Raw genomic sequence first — 15,706 nt, 5'->3', positions numbered from 1 at the left:
AAGGAGGGACTGACCAGCTCATCTTGTACTTGGCTACCTTTGCCAACAAGCCACCTCAAATGCCACTATGGTGCAGCAAGAGCCTTGCTTTGCACTGCAAGCTATAACCTATAACCAGCTCAAGGGAATTATTCCAGGATATGAGCAAGTTTTGTGGAGCTTGCAGTAACTTTATCCAACAGCAGAGGTCTGTCTTGTTTGGGAAAAGAGTTTTTATCAGTTAAGAATGAATAATTGTATGAGAATTTGGGTAGCTTTTCAGTAATTTTTAGGGTGGAGTTTTCTTTGTGTTTCTTTGAATACTAATTTAAAGGTTTTTTAATGATAAGAACTGACTCAAAAGTGCAGTGTGCACTTAAGTGAATCGCAAGTGCAGTAGCTGGGGAACTCTGGCAATCACTGAGCTGGTATGAGAAAAGCTGTAACTGGAATCTGAAGCCTGTGCCCCATCCCCAGCACTGACAACAGAGATAAAAACTGCTGGTGGTTTTTTGGGAGTGTGGGAAGTGATATTTTTAGAGGCTGGGAAATGAGCTTGTCCTTCTCTTGTAATTTTCAAGTCAGAATTGAATTCCTTTCTAGAAAATTTGCTTTAGCCAAACCCCAGATATTTGGCTTTAAATAGGCACAAGTGGATGAAAGTTCATGGGTAATGTTAGACAGGAATTGTTAGAGCAGATGAATGTAGGGGTTTTTTTTATTCTAATGTTAGCTCATAAAACTACAAACCTTTTGCCAGGATTTTTGTCTTTCAACATGAATCACCTCCAAGTATTCTCCACATCCAATTATCTTTTACATCTGTGAATGGAGGGATTCTACAGTACAGTCTAGAAATGGCTTTACAAGATCCCGAAAGCACAGGTCTCTAGTGTGAGTTTTCTGTTACTTAAACCATCTCTAGTTCATCATTAAGGCATGCAGTATTTTCTTCAGCCATTTGCTGGTACTGTTCTGCAGTGCTATTTTCCTTTACATTGCTTATGTTCGATTTTGCTAAAGTTGAATGACTTCAGCCCAAACACATAATTTGCCATTTATGAGTCAGAACTATGATAATTTCTGCGAATCATCCTGTAAAGCATCCTACAGCTTGGCTAACTACACAACCTACAGATGGTCCTCTTGTTCTCTCTGTCCAAACTTAATGCAAGTTTAATGCAGTTAATCAATATAAATTTCAAAATCCTGATTCCTTATTCCTTTGTAATTTTGTAGATAAGAATTTGAGAGGCAATTGAATGTCTCTCTTGCATTACAGACCAAATTTGTAATGGTAGTTCTTTGGGCACTTGTTCATATAGAAATTTTGAAAGGCAAACACAGTGTAAAATGCTGCATAAATTCAGTTAGAAGATACATCAAATTTAGTGGGAGGTTATTCAGTGAAAATAGTCCTGCATTTGCTAATCCTTAATTTAGGCAACTACAAGATCTATTTAATTAAGCTGCAGCTTTTGTTGCTCTTTTTCTGGGATTTTTGGTTTAACTGAATGTTGTAAATATAATTTTAGAATTATCCCTGTGTTGACAGTGTTATTGCTGCCCTTTTTCTTTTAAAATTTTGGATCCTCTGTCTCACCTGTGAGATAAAACCCCTGTGAGAAGCACAACATTTTTCAAACATTAATCCCCTAGCACATTGTTTTGAGGGACATTATTTAGCAGAGTTTGTTTTACAGTAGGCTGTGATCAACTGCAGAAATTACTGGAATTATGACAGAGTATTATTGTTCTACTGCACATGACATAAGATAATAAAGTCAGTGGGAAGATGGATTTTCTTAAATCCATGGGAAAAGAAATTCTATGTTGTCATTGTGATATTATATTCTACATTTACATTTTTGGTACATCCACATAATGTCTTAATAGAAGAATAATAGTGTCTTTAATCAGATGAAAAAGCTCTGAAGGTGAAGAGAAAATGGCTTTTTTTTTTCTTTTTTAAAGTCACTAGTGTATCTATTTCTAGAAATCTCTTTCAAAATGCTATCGGTATGCAGGGATGGCATTGTTGTGCCAAGCACTGTGCCACTGTGGGAGTTGCAGAGCACACGCTTTGGAGCATCAATTCTCTTTCTGTTTGTGAGGCACTGGGGGGGTACTGTAGGTAAGAGGAGGTGAATAGGCAATACCACCAGAGCTATGCCACCGTGCTGATTCTTCTCAGTTGGGACCCTCTTTTCAGTTCCAGTCATTTCACCTTTGAAAAAGTATAGAGAGACAGAGTTATTGAGACTAAAGAGTTGGTGGAAAATTATTAGAGCAGTTGAGAGAAATGTATATGAGAAGATGGGAAGAATATTAAATCACTTTTAAATAAATGTGAAACAGATAGGAGATGGTTCTTTTGGTTTACGCATTTTTGTTTTGTGTGGGGAAGTGAAGATCAACTAATCTAAGAAATTGCAACTTTTTTCTTCCTTTCATGTTGTCTAAAATGTGCAAGAATCACAAATTAAATTAAACTTCAGGTAGATTCAATTGAATACTAATAAACAATGAGAATAGGATTAATATTATATTTTATCCTAAAGAAAAGGTGTGATGTATTTCCAGTTGTCGGATTTTCTGCTTTTCTCCAAGGTCTCTGGCTTAAGTCATGTATTACTTCTATTTTTATATCCTTTATAGCTAGGCATAACAAGGCATAAGAGTCACCAATACAATAAATATTTTTGTAACTCTGGAAGTGTATGCTTTTAGATAATCTATAAACTTAGAATATTTAAAATGTCAAACCAACAAAAGACATACTTTTTAGAGCACTCTAATCATAGGCTGATAACTTAGCTAAATCTGAAGCAGTCATTTTGGGCAATAGGCTTTCAATGTCAGTTCATCTTTACAATGATTATTGTGATAATAATAATTTATGGTATGAAAGATTTTCCATTTTCACAGCAACTTAGCTACATAGGTTATTCACTTGAATTTACACTGTCTATTGAAAAGGTCAGGTGAAGATATGAATCAATGTTCAAAATAACTTACTAACATGCCATATGTCCAGTATATATCTAAATTACAGATCTACCATAAGGATATGAAAAACCAATACAAACCCCAGGCAGTTTTAGGTTGCAGCCATAGATGAATCATCAGTTACTCCTCCTGTAGCAGTCTTGCTTTCTTTTTTGTCCAGTGACTTGGTGTTTATGAAGACATTTTGAGTGTTTCCTTTTATTTTTATCTTTTTCCCAGTTTGCTCTGCTTGTCCTCTTGGGATGCTGTAAAATGTATGCCTAAAACTTGAATCTGGAAGTAGAATGTGTGACTGCTTCCCAAAAAGCACTCTGTTGCCCTAGAATCCTGTTCTTAGTGGATCCATGTACATCTGCCTGCATTTAAGAGGTCAGAACCATCATACTGGTGGCAAGGCAGTGATTTGACCTGGTGCTACTTTGGTTTTTTTTTGCCCAGATGCTTCTGACTTAAGTTCTCACTTGGAGTTTTGGAATGATTGTATTTTTCTTACAATTAAGTAAATAATAAAAAGCTGACTCCTATACCTAAGTGAAAGAAACAGAAATACCCAAAGTCCCACTTATTTTGCAAATTAGGTGCTCTTCTCCCAGGCAATCCTAGCAGTGGGCTGCCACAATGAAAGCAGTGGCTCAGAAGTAAAGTTTATGGTGCTGAAGGTGCAAGTCCAAAAAATTCAGTCCTTGTTCACAAATGTTAGAGAAATTGGTCTCTGTGATCAGAGCTTGAGCACAGTGCTATGTCTCCTTTGACATAGTACCTGTTGGCATATTATCCTGTACAGTATTACAAACCTTGCTTCATCCATAGGAGTATTTGATCACTACACAGCAGTTAGTGGCATTTATGAAATGAGAGCAAATTACTGCATTAGAATATACTGAAAATACAGTCAGAACTTGTAATTTCCTTTCTTTGTTTCCACTGATCAACACAGTAGAAACTGAAGAGTAAAATATGACTGGGAATCACCTTACGATGTCCTCCAAACGTATGTGGTTTTGGTAATCAAGTGAACTGCACGTAGAGAAGCCTGGTCTTAAGGACTTGCTTGTGCCTACAGCCTTTTGTTGTCCTGTTGCTCTGTTCATGACTTCCATCCCTCTCTCCTGCCTCCAGCAAGGGGTGTTTCTAGTAGGGTATGGGTGAAGTTATAGGGAGACTGTGAGCAGAGCTGTGTGCTCATGGACACGGGTATTTTTCTCTGCTAGGCTCCTTAACCCTGTCACCTACCTTCTCACCAATGCAGAGGTGCTCTCTCTCTTCTTCCAAACTTGAGCATAGGCCTTGGCTATGGTAAAAATAAGGGAGAGTTATCTCATGTTTTAACTAATGTGAGTTCTTTGCAACCAGGTGCACAGTGTAGAGTCCAAAAGAACTTGAACCTGGTTCAAAGCAGATCAGTATATCAGCAGGACCATGAATTGTAATTCCCCTTTTGAGGATAATCTGATTTTTGTCTGATGAGGAGGGGAAAAAAAAGAGTATGGATTATTGTGAGTTTGTGTGAAATATCCACACCCCAGCCCCCACAAAAAAATCTTAACTCTTGGCAAGATTTGCAAAAGACTAAGCTAAACTTTAATAGCTGCTGTGTATTGATGTTTCTTTAAAAGGCTTCTGAATAGAAATCAACTTGAAGTGGCTCACATTTATACTAAAGATTTAGAGAAAATGCATGGAGCTGTTTTGCCCTCATAGAAATATAATGAAGAAAGGAAAATCTTGATTGAACCTTGATCACAGAATCCAAATTCACATCAGAACTTGAAATGACTCCCTTAAAAACCTTGGCCATGAATCTTCTTAAGCTTTGTGATACAATAAGTTTCAGGAAATAAAATACACCTCTCTTGTCTTAAATGTTGTCTCCTTTCCCATTTAGTTACTTCTTCATCTAGGTATTTCCCAGCTGTGATGTAGTAATGTTTCTTTTTTCTGTTTTTAATTGCACACAACTGTTTTTCTGGTATAAAGGTGGTGCAGTAATTTTTTCATTGAGGGAATCTCAAAGGGTAACTCAAGGATTCTTAGGGCAGCAAGGAGACAAAGCAGGCCCTGTGGAGTAACAAATTCCTTGCTTTTATTGTAGTAATCCTTGGTATCAGTCCCCCAGGGACCTGACTTTTTGTTGGGAAAGGTGGGAGAGGAGAGGGGTTTCTGTGAGGGTTGTTTTAAAGGCTTGAGCAGGATCTGTCAGGCAGTGATGTTTGCTAATTGGAGCAAGACGGGGAAATTGGGTGCTCTTGCTGCTGCCTGAAGTGTGTACTTCCAAACCTAAACTCCTGTGGATTTTGGCACCAGTTATTTTCAAGAGGGAGTGGAGTTCTGTTTTCCAAGGTCAGCGCTCTTGACTTGCCCTTGTGTACTCAGTGCTACCCAGGCCACAGGCACTTGTGCCCCTTGTTTATCCCTCGGGGTGGCTCGTGAGGAGATGGGCTTGGTGTACCAAGACCAAAGAGAAGATGACACAATTGTACCTTTAGGCTTTTGAGGAGTGGGAGGAGAAAGAAAAAAGTTCTTCTGCAATCCGAACTTCTGATCAAATATGCTTTATCATTTTTAAATAAGTTTTGGGGAAAAAAGTGTTAAAACAGGTAATCATATTGTAATCTTTCTTGATCTGAGTTACCAATATCTTTAAGATAGCTGCATCAGTCATTTGCTGTGCAGCTCCAGGAAGGTTAAACAAATCTGCATTAGCTAGTTGTCTAGAGAAATCCTTTCAGCATCAAAAAGGAAAAAAAATTACTTTTCTATGTAATGACTTCAAATAATTGATGGGGAAAAGCTGACAAAAATGGCAGTATTGATTTTTTGAGTATGAAGAAACGAACTAGTGTTAAACAATGCTCCTAGTGTTTTGTAAGTCTGTGATTTTGTAAATCAAAACAGGAGGTAAAAAGGAAACCTGTCAGCTATAGGACTAACATGTGGTTAGAATTGCTGATAAAATAACTTATTTTTTTTCCAAATATTCTTTCTTACCCATGTGAGTTAAAGCAGTGAGGTATTTTATCTTTTCAGATTTGAGTTACTAAGGAAAGGTAACTTTAGAGGATGTAGAAGAGTATCTAATACCACCTACATTTGTATGGAACTCTCCAATATTAGTTCCAGTCAAGAGTAACACTGTATTGGAAGAAAAATCTGAGCTATATTTTTCTTTAATAGGAAATACTTTATTATGCTCTCTATGAAGATCTAAATGTAGCCATAGGCTGCTTTATTTCTGCAGCCTTGCGGAATTTGCTCATGGCTAGCTTCTCTTGGGATGCTAGTGTTCTTTCTAATATTAATGAGAATTGGTATTAGTTGGGAGCAGGCCTGCTAAGAACTGTGTAGTTCATAAAAAAAAAAAAACCCAAAAGAACACAGTAACAACAATTTGAAAAATGTTATTCCTTTTCTTGTTTAGGTCAGGAAGATGAGGTAAGCATTCATCAATTAATGAGGAACGTTTCATTTAAATTGCCCAAGCAAAGCCTGTATAACATATAGCAGCACACTGACTTGAAAAGGGCAGATAGCTGTGTCTGGAAGGAAAGATGTTTGTGCACATGGAGTTTGGAGGACCTGTTCATATGTGAAATGTTGCTTTTAGCTGAGAGGATTGTGAATAAGCAGGGACTGTATGTGTTACATCTGTTCACTGTCAGATTTAACAAAAAGCAATTATCTACCATAGTAACCATGACAGAATTCAGAATGTATTCTGACATACAGACATTGATAAATACCTAAAAATAATGCTAAAGGTGTGTCTTCAGTCCTCAGCGTTCTTCTTGATTTTAAAGGAACACTAAACAATGCAAACAACAAACCCACATCAATTTGTAATTACAGCTGAAAGTCGACCTTTGACCTTTGCTTTTTTCCACAGCTGGGTTATGTACTAGAAGGCATGGAAGTGTCTTTATGGTATTTTCCACTTAAATCTAACTGTTTAGCTTGAGCTCAACTTTAAAAAACTAGAGTACAGAGTTTGGGATGATTATGTACTATCTCAAAGGAAGGAAGTCTCAAATTCAGGATCGCTTCAAAGTATCTTTATTTGCTCTTGTAGAGGAAAACCTTTCAACTTTTGTGGATGCAAATGCAGAAATTAAAATGCAGCCAAATAATTCCAATAGGAAAAATGAAATTTTAAGTCAATGCTGTTTGGCTCTGGGAAATATCCTAGACTGAAGTTCAAATCCGGAGAAATTATGGCGACCCTAGTGATCTGGAGTAAGAATTGTTACTTTAAAAAGTAATATGCTTCTTGGTAATACATACCCCAAAATCACAGGGTTCTTTAAACTTGCAAGGCTTCAGGTTTCAAAATGAAACTTACCCATTTGTAGCAGAAACTGTTGAGAAAGATGCTATAGCTATATGGTATATTAGATATACTATAAAATTTCTGCTACATGCATCCAGGTGGGTTTTATGATGTGTTAACCATCCCTTTTTAATGGTATCTTGGATTCTTTTCCACCTTACACAGTACACAGTGAGAATTTCCTAAGAAATGTTTTTTCTAACTTTCATTAAAATTGAACCCAAAGGCTTCAAACATATAACACACCAAAGAATTACCTCTTGTCTTGCTTCTTGTGTTCCCCAGTTATCAGTTTTGGAACAATTTCTTGAAGTTAGACTTGGAATTATCTTCATGTTGTTTTGATAGATATCCATGTGGTGCAGGATGCTTCTCAGAAACGAGTCTGGAATTCTCCATCAGTTTGAATGCCTGGTGATTAGAATAATCTAAAGACTAGGTCTACTTCTTATCTTCAGCTGTTGGTTTGTCACAGTAATTGTCCTGGGTCTCTATCTTGCTCCTGACTGATACTTTGACATATGTTGCACTTCTGTTCCGTGGCGTTTTCAGTGTGCTGCCTCTCCAGCTGGACTTGGGGTGCATAGTGGCACTAGTCCTCAGAGTGTGGTTCTGCATTTTGCTGTAGTTATTTGCCTGTCACGTTTGGCATTCCCCTAAACACAAACTTCTGGAGCTAAGTGTGTGCTGAACTCGCTTAACTTCCTTTTTCCTTGGCGTACCTCAGACCTTGCCACTTGCTGGAGGTTAAGCACATGTGCCTTTGTAGGAGTGGAATTTGCAGTGATATTTGGTAGGGCTTGTAGTACTCAAGCTCCTGAAGAACAGGCAGCGAGAGGGCCAAGGAACAAACATAGTCCTTGTGGTAAGAAAATTACTCAAATAGCAGAAAAATTATACAGGTAGAGATGGACTGTTAGAGATTTGCAGCTTGTGTGAAATAATATTTATAGTATAAAAACAGGAGACTGGGAAGAAACTGGTGATGTTTGGATTACATTCCTCTTATAAAACATTTCTGTGTATTCTTACACTGACTGACTCTTCAAACACTAATGAGGGAGTAGCTTGATCTTCAAATGATTTTTTTAAACTGATTAAACTAGCTGCTTCAGCATGTGCTTAATTCTTAAACATAGGGATTATCCCATTGACATAACTGGGAGCGAACACAGTGTTTGAGATCAGATCACCCTACAGCACTTGCTGTTCTAGGACAGCAGTGGCCAAGGAGTTATGCAGCATTGCTAGTGTGCTGCTGAGCCCTGTCCTTCCAAATCTGAAGCTTTAGTTGCAAATTCCCAAAGGGAAGGCAGCAATGCCCATGATTGCTGATTCCTATGGTGTTGAATCAAACTCAGCATTGGTGTGCTCTATAAATACCTGCATATGTGTCTGTATATAAAATCTTTGCGTGCAATCTCTCTGTGTAGAGTTTTTCTAAAAACTATTCAGAGGAAATAACTCTTCCAGTGATTTGAAGAGAACATGAATGACAGGTTCTTTCCTGTGCTTGGCTGAATCACATACAGTGTGCTTAATTAACAGGTGCACAGTGACAAGCTGCACTCAGCAGGCAGTGCTGGGTTGTGTTCAGATGCTGAGGTTCAGAAACTGGACACTGAGCTTCTTCTGTAGCATGGGATTTGAAAGGATCAGTGAGATACAGAGCATCTCTGTCTCTTTCATCTTGCAGATTCTTGCCCCTGTATAAGCACTTTCTTTAACTTTTCAGTGTTTTTTTTTAGGGGGCAATGCAGACCTCATACCTATTCTCTTCTTCCTTGTGCTGTCAACACAGCTGAAGTATTCAGCTGGAGCTGGAATGTTTGTATTAGAACTTTCTTCAAAAATGAGATCCAGCCCAGCTCTTGCCTTTTAATCTGTTGCGGGGCTGGGCTGGTGTTTGGTGACGCATTGGGCTAAGCTGACTGCAGCGAGTTAATAGAGAAGGCAAAAGGTGTCAAGCCCTGCAGAATGGCTCAAGGACTTGCAATGCCTGACCTGTATCCCAGATGGTGAAAAAAAGATGATAAAACTGCGTCACATGAAATTGCAGAAATTTTTCCTCAAAAAGGTAAAGTGCATCTTTTTTGTTTGCTTGCTTGCTTTAATTAGGTTGGTGACAAAGTTTGATAATTGCATTGTTTTTGTGCTGTCAGCTTTGTGATTTCTTTGTACTGAGATGCCTTGGACTGTTCTCTCAATGTAATGTTATTCTTGGCTGCAGGTCCAGGACACAATTAAGATCCATCAAAAGCAGGCTTCAGCAGCATGCTGCAGGGGTTAGTTTGATTACAGATACAGTTTACAGGTTTTGTCACCCTGTTGCATTATGCTGGCTTTTAGTATTGCTCCTTGACTCAGTGGCACTGTATATTCTGAATCTGCCAAGCAATTTAGTGCTAAGTTTTTGCAGTGTACAAGACAGAATGCTGCTCATTGACTGGTTTTCATTCAAAAAAGAGTTGATATTAGAAGATATACATATATATTATGTGTAGGCTGTATATTTGCATTATTTTCAAATATATTCACAGAATATATTTGAAAACAAATCACTAGAGATATGACTACATCTAACAGAAAACTGTATACTTTCAGGTAGAAAGCTATATAAAACTGAGTTTAAACTGGGTTTAAAACTATCCCTAGATCATATGTTTGTGTAAAGCACTTTACCTAGCTAGGTATTGAATGCTGTGGTAATTAGCTGTCTGTAATACCATTCTTTAATTTTAATGTCTGCATTATCTGGCTCTTGTATTGGCAACATACAAGGATTTATCTCATAGGTTTAGAAAACATACTGGGATTTTCCCTCCCTCTTCTTCTCATCTTAGCTACTTATGCCCAGAGTTTATTAGTGGTTGATTAGAAGTGCAGTCTCTTTATTCCATAGAACATCTCAATTTTCATGCAGGGCAGTTGCAGTTGTAGTCAATTAGAATTTGGTGTTTTCACCGTGCTGTATAATTTAACATAATATGAAATATCATATAATATCTGCAATATGATTCTTCAAAATGGAATATTCAACTTGGTTGTATACTAATTAAAGCAGTTTTAAAAGGCCACAAGAGAAGACAGTTGCATTTCAATACAAGTTAGATCTGGCACACGGCTCACTGATTTTTGGCACATTCACAGATGCAGATGCTGGTTGTACCTTTTTCTCTGGAGTAAATTTTCAGTATTTAAATGTTGACATCACCGTTGTGCTGTTGAACTATCCTTTTAGGGTTTCTTACACTGACTAAGGATTTTCTCATTTGCTAGTTTATATATGCCTTAATGATGGCATTTCTGATCAAATGGGTGTAGTTTCACTGGGATATATTAATGGTGGATTTTTTCTTATACTCTTAAATATAGGACTGAAAGTGCCCAGTCAATTAAAGTGGATTAAAGTGCAAGAGAAGACTTATGCTGGATTTTATTTTAAAGTAGTTATTAGAAATTTAACAGAGTTACTAGTCTGAAGTGACAAAATGGAATTGGGTACAACCAAGGTGGTGATGAGTGTAAGTTAACATTATATTAACAGTAGGTTATTGATAGTCCCAGGAGTCCCATAGCAACTTGCTCTCTCAAAAGGATGTATGTATGGTGCCACACCATACAGAAATAACGTATCATTCATGTACTCATTAGTGTTGATGTTTCCTGGTATTTCTCTGGAGGTGAATGGAGTATTTTAAGCAACTTGGTTTATTTGTGATAATGTGAAAAAGAAAATTGTGGGAAACATCTGTAACCCTTGCAAGAGTTATGTACAGGTTCAGTTTGGAGAGGCCTTTTTCTAGATGCTAAGAAAGGGAGGCACCATGAAACAAGTGGCCAGATCTGCCCTAAATTGTGTGCATACTTGGTGCTCAAGTCAGTGCATTAAGTTGTTATGACTGCATCAAGTTTCTGTCTTATGCTGTTGTTTGAACCACAGGAATCAATAACCTATGTCATCCTAGAGTGCATGAATATACCATAACTACTTAGTATAGAGAATTTTATTTCTCTAATTCTTTAATGAGGTTGTAGGGTTGTGGTTAGAAAAAATAATCTCCAATAACTAGAAAGGTGAATTAGGTGAGCTAAGTCTTTGTGTGGTAACTGGGAAGAACTTATGCGTGTTTTTTGAGGGGGGTTGCTGTGATAAAAAGAGTTCAGCTAATGATATCTCTATTTAATGTGGCCACTCTCACTGCAATATTTTTTTTAAACAAGTTTTGAGAAGACCCACTAGCTCCCTTCTTGTTTTTTGAATATAACATCTATCTGATGGCTAGCCTACATTAATATTGTTTAGATGTTGGTGCAATTAAGTAACTAAAATAACATGCTTTTAATTTTGCTTATGAAAGAATGCCCCAAGTTGACAAGTTTCTTAATATAAGTGGATCAGACCTAAGCACAGTCCTATTTTTCTGGGAAAAAAAGTATCTACTGAAGAATAACATTGAATTTGATTATTGAAGTGAATATCTTCAGAGCTTACTCTTCAATATTATATACTGAAGTAGCAATGAACACCTTGGCAGATATTACTTAGCTTGCTGTTTGTGTAGGCACCAGCAGCTCTTAGACAAGTGAATGGTTCTTCTTGAATACACAAGGGGTGGTTTCAGAGTTGCATCTTCAGTGGCTGTGTTGAAAATAAGACTTTGCCCTTGAGAGTGAATGAAAAAGGACATGCTTCAAACTCCCAAAATCCCAGAGTGGTTCCTAAAAGAATTTATTTCATGACCTGAAAAAATTAGTTGTTAAGAAAACATTTCCCAACTTTGTTGCCTACTGAACCTTGAAAGAACAGTTGTCCTTCTAAAGAAAGGGTAGCTGCTTAACAAGTGAGTAAATTGTAAATTACATTTCATGTAAACTTATCCATGCTGCTCAGTTTCTTCTGAAAGCTTTGTCTGAAACAATCATATAAAAACAAATGTGTTCCTCCTGTAGTGCTTTAACGTTGAATTAGTATGCTTTACAAAATTGTTATGCATAGAAAATACAGAATCACCTAAACTGATTTAAGGAGATGATCTGAAAACAGTTTCTTGTAATAAACTATAATTCAGTAACTGAGCCAGCATGAAAATAAAAAGCTAGTGAAAAACATTTTGAACAGCATTTTGACAGAAAAAAGAGTTTATTGAAAACAGTTGGCATTTCACTGTTTAAGAAAAAGATGTAATCTCACCTAATAAGGGAGAAGCACTCAAGGAAAACAAATTAAGACTTCAGCTGGTGCATTCTTTTACAGGGATCTAGTGCTATAAATACTTGATTGCATGATTTGTGGAAATGTAGATGTTCTTTGTAGCATTGAAAAGGAGGATCTTTAGGTTTTTTTTCAGCATTGTGAAAAACAATTTGGTAATGACTGCAGTATTGGCAGAATATTACTCTGTTGTAGCTCGTGATAAATGCTTCTGCTTTTTCCCCATTGCCACCAATAGAAGTTTCTGTCCTTAAGGAATATATGACTGAGTCACTGATGCAAAGGACAGCAGAATGAAAAGATACAGAGCAACAAAAGAATCTGACAGCACAGACCTGTTAAATGTCTCTCTGTATATTCTCACATGGAAGAATCATACACATGGGCAAGGTATTTTGTGAGTTTTGTTCCTGGTATTTGTGTTTTATGTATAACAATATTTTTCATAAATGTCTATAAAATTAGCTGTTTGTCACGTGCATGCTTATCTGTTGTGTTCTCAAGGACCCAGTCAGCTCAAAGGAGCTGCTTGGTATGATGTATCTTGGTGATGATGCCTGTCCAGCTTGGGTGGAGGGCTTGTGCCCTTCATAATGGAAGGGTTTTCCAGGATTCTCCCCCATCCTGCATGGATGCCACCTCTAATATTCAGTGTCACATTTCCTGTCCTCAGTGATGATATTGTTTGGTACAGGGTAAACTTTTGGGAACGTGGGGAATTCTAGTGGTGTTTCACTGACTCATATCACTGTGTGACTATTGCAGGACCTGCATGTTGAGGTAGTGAAATGTGCCTGATCTGGCAAATAGTCTCCTTCTGTCATGACTAGGACAATGTTAGAGAAAAAGGGGCAAGATAGTACTTCCCAAATATGTTGGAGAGCATTAGAAGGCATGAGAATTAACTTGGGGAGCTGTTTCAAATGAGTGTGTGGGATTTCTCTTATGCTTTGTTTTATAAATAACTCACTAATAGGGTGTGTGTGGGGGGTTTCTGGTATCTGGTCCAGCAAAGGTAGAGTGGGGGCAGCCTCCTTGGCTCAGGCTGCAAGGACCTAGGTGTTTGATTCATGAGGGCTTTGAGTTGTGTGTGAGGTTGGCACATCATGACCTCTGTTGATATTGCTTTGTCTTATGAGTACATACTAATTAATCTTCATTTTACTACTCTTAGGACTCAGATAGCCAAGCAAAATTACTTCTGGCAGTCGTAGGGATGCTTTTGAAACTGGATATGAGAAAGGACTCTTTTTGTCATACTCAGCTTACAGTGCCTCAGGCTGTTAAGCTGCTGAGAGCTGTTGTCGTCTGAGGCCAGCAAGGCTGTGGGTGGGTTTTGAAGACGGCTGTTGTTCCTGAGTATGAAGATCTGAGGCTAATCAAGCCAGACATATTTCCCTGTGTGGTAAAGGGAGAAAAACAGGTTGGAGCTGGAGCACCAGGTCAGGGTAGAGCTCTAGAGAAGTAGCCTTGGGTTGTTGCTGCAGCTCCTGGAGGACTTGAGGGATGGGACAGGTTAGAAAGTTCTCCATTTGTCACTTGTGCAAATACGAAGCAAACTGCTGCTTTGTGATTCCTATCCTGCATTTTGCAGGAACATCTGTCTGTCTCATGATGGGCAGGAGGGAAGACTGTTTTCCCCCATATGTTGGGCTGTTTCTCTAGGCAGCTGCATGCCTTGATTAGGCTTAGAGCTGACACCAATGCTGTATTTTTTTGTCTTGCAGATATAAAATAAGGAATAACTGTAATCTTTTGAACATGAAATATTGGCTGTAAGTTCATAGATGTTTTTGAGGAACCTTGCTGAAAGTCGTGCTCTAGAAAATATGTAATTATTTAAAATTATCTAGGTCCTCGATTCCCAGAACAGGTAATGGATAGGCATGATTGCTTTAAATAAGAAATGACAGTATACAGAGAAATCACTGTCTTGAAACATCTGTTTTATGAGGAGAGGAAAAAAGGAACTACTGGATATTATTTCTGGGCTTTAAAAAAACAAGTTGCAAATCGGAGCAGCTTGGATTACTTACTGTTGGCATGAGACATTAATGGTCAATTAAAAAGACTTGCCTACTTCACCGACAAAATACAAGTCTTGGACTTGTCTGTGTGGCACTGGTGGACATTAAGGCTCTGTGAGTTTTTTGGTTCATGTGTTTTTGTAGTATTGAGTGGCAGAAAATGCAACTGTCTTTTCTTGGTAGTTTATTTTGAAAAGTTGCAGTAGAAGTTTTTTGAAGCATACGAGTCTCCTAAACTTCACAAGACACGTATGCTTCTGAATGTGTGGTTCTTATAGCTGAAGAACTTGTTCAGTTCTTGGTGTCAACAAAGAATGAAGCAGGGTGTTCACAAGAGAAGAGGGAATTTCTATTCAAGTCAAGGCAGAGAGTTTTATAAGGAAAGCAATAACTTTGAGTTTGGCCTGGCTACAGTTGTGTATTATAATGCATATAGCATACCTACATGGAACTAATATAAAAAAAAATTATGTGTTAATATGGCCTTCAATCATGTATAAGCACTATACCTGCTTTTGTGTGTTTCAGCGAAAATGTTGTATCCTTTTATAAAAGGAATATTAAGGCTGAATATAAAAGACTCCTAAATTTAAATAGTTTGATCACTTTTGAAATTACAATGGGAGCTCATCTTTATACTCAATTCTTTCTTTTCCTCATGGAACAGGACCTTACATATTTCTGCACTTTATACTTGTCTCAGTATTCCAAAGGAATATTTTATTTGAGGGCAGTGAGGAATGATTTTTTTTGTCCTAAGAAACACCTTATTCTCAGAAACAGCTGAAGTAGTTAAGCTTGAAATTTTGCAAAAGAATTGAGACTGAGGCAATCTTCTGGCATCAAAAACTTCAGTCTAAATGGATTTGAGTTGGTAGAAATATAAGCAGCTGAGCATAGTTCTTTGGTAGAGGTACATCAGTAAATTCAAGAGGAGGTGGTGCTTGTGGAGGCGTTCTGGGAGCCACAACACTGAGGGAGAATGCAATCCAGCTCTTGAGCACTGTCTTCACTCTTTCCTCCTCTCACAAGCTGCACATTTTGAGCAATGCCATGTCCAAGTCTTTGCTTAGACAACAACAACTTAGAAACATCCACTTACACATACCACTAATATGCCAGTGAGACAGCTCCTGCTGTCCATGGGTTATG

General features: G+C 37.7%; 1 protein-coding gene across 3 annotated transcripts in view; it reads left to right on the top strand.

Annotated features, from left to right (window-relative positions):
• Window positions 1-15,706, top strand: part of RPS6KA2 (ribosomal protein S6 kinase A2) — a 279,656-nt gene that overhangs the window by 23,542 nt on the left and 240,408 nt on the right. The window contains exon 1 of one of the 3 annotated variants that reach the window (XM_021544171.2): window positions 8,894-9,389. The exons of 1 other annotated variant lie outside the window; for it this stretch is intronic. In XM_021544171.2, the coding sequence (XP_021399846.1) occupies window positions 9,342-9,389 (48 nt within the window). In that variant the 5' untranslated portion in view covers window positions 8,894-9,341. Of the gene's footprint in view, window positions 1-8,893; window positions 9,390-12,127; window positions 12,157-15,706 lie in introns of those variants that run through there. One more of the 3 variants, XM_021544173.2, reaches the window with a different exon arrangement.

Source organism: Lonchura striata, chromosome 3 (genome assembly GCF_046129695.1).
Source record: "Lonchura striata isolate bLonStr1 chromosome 3, bLonStr1.mat, whole genome shotgun sequence".
Lineage (NCBI taxonomy): Eukaryota > Metazoa > Chordata > Aves > Passeriformes > Estrildidae > Lonchura > Lonchura striata.
This window is presented reverse-complemented; position numbering and strand designations above follow the sequence as displayed.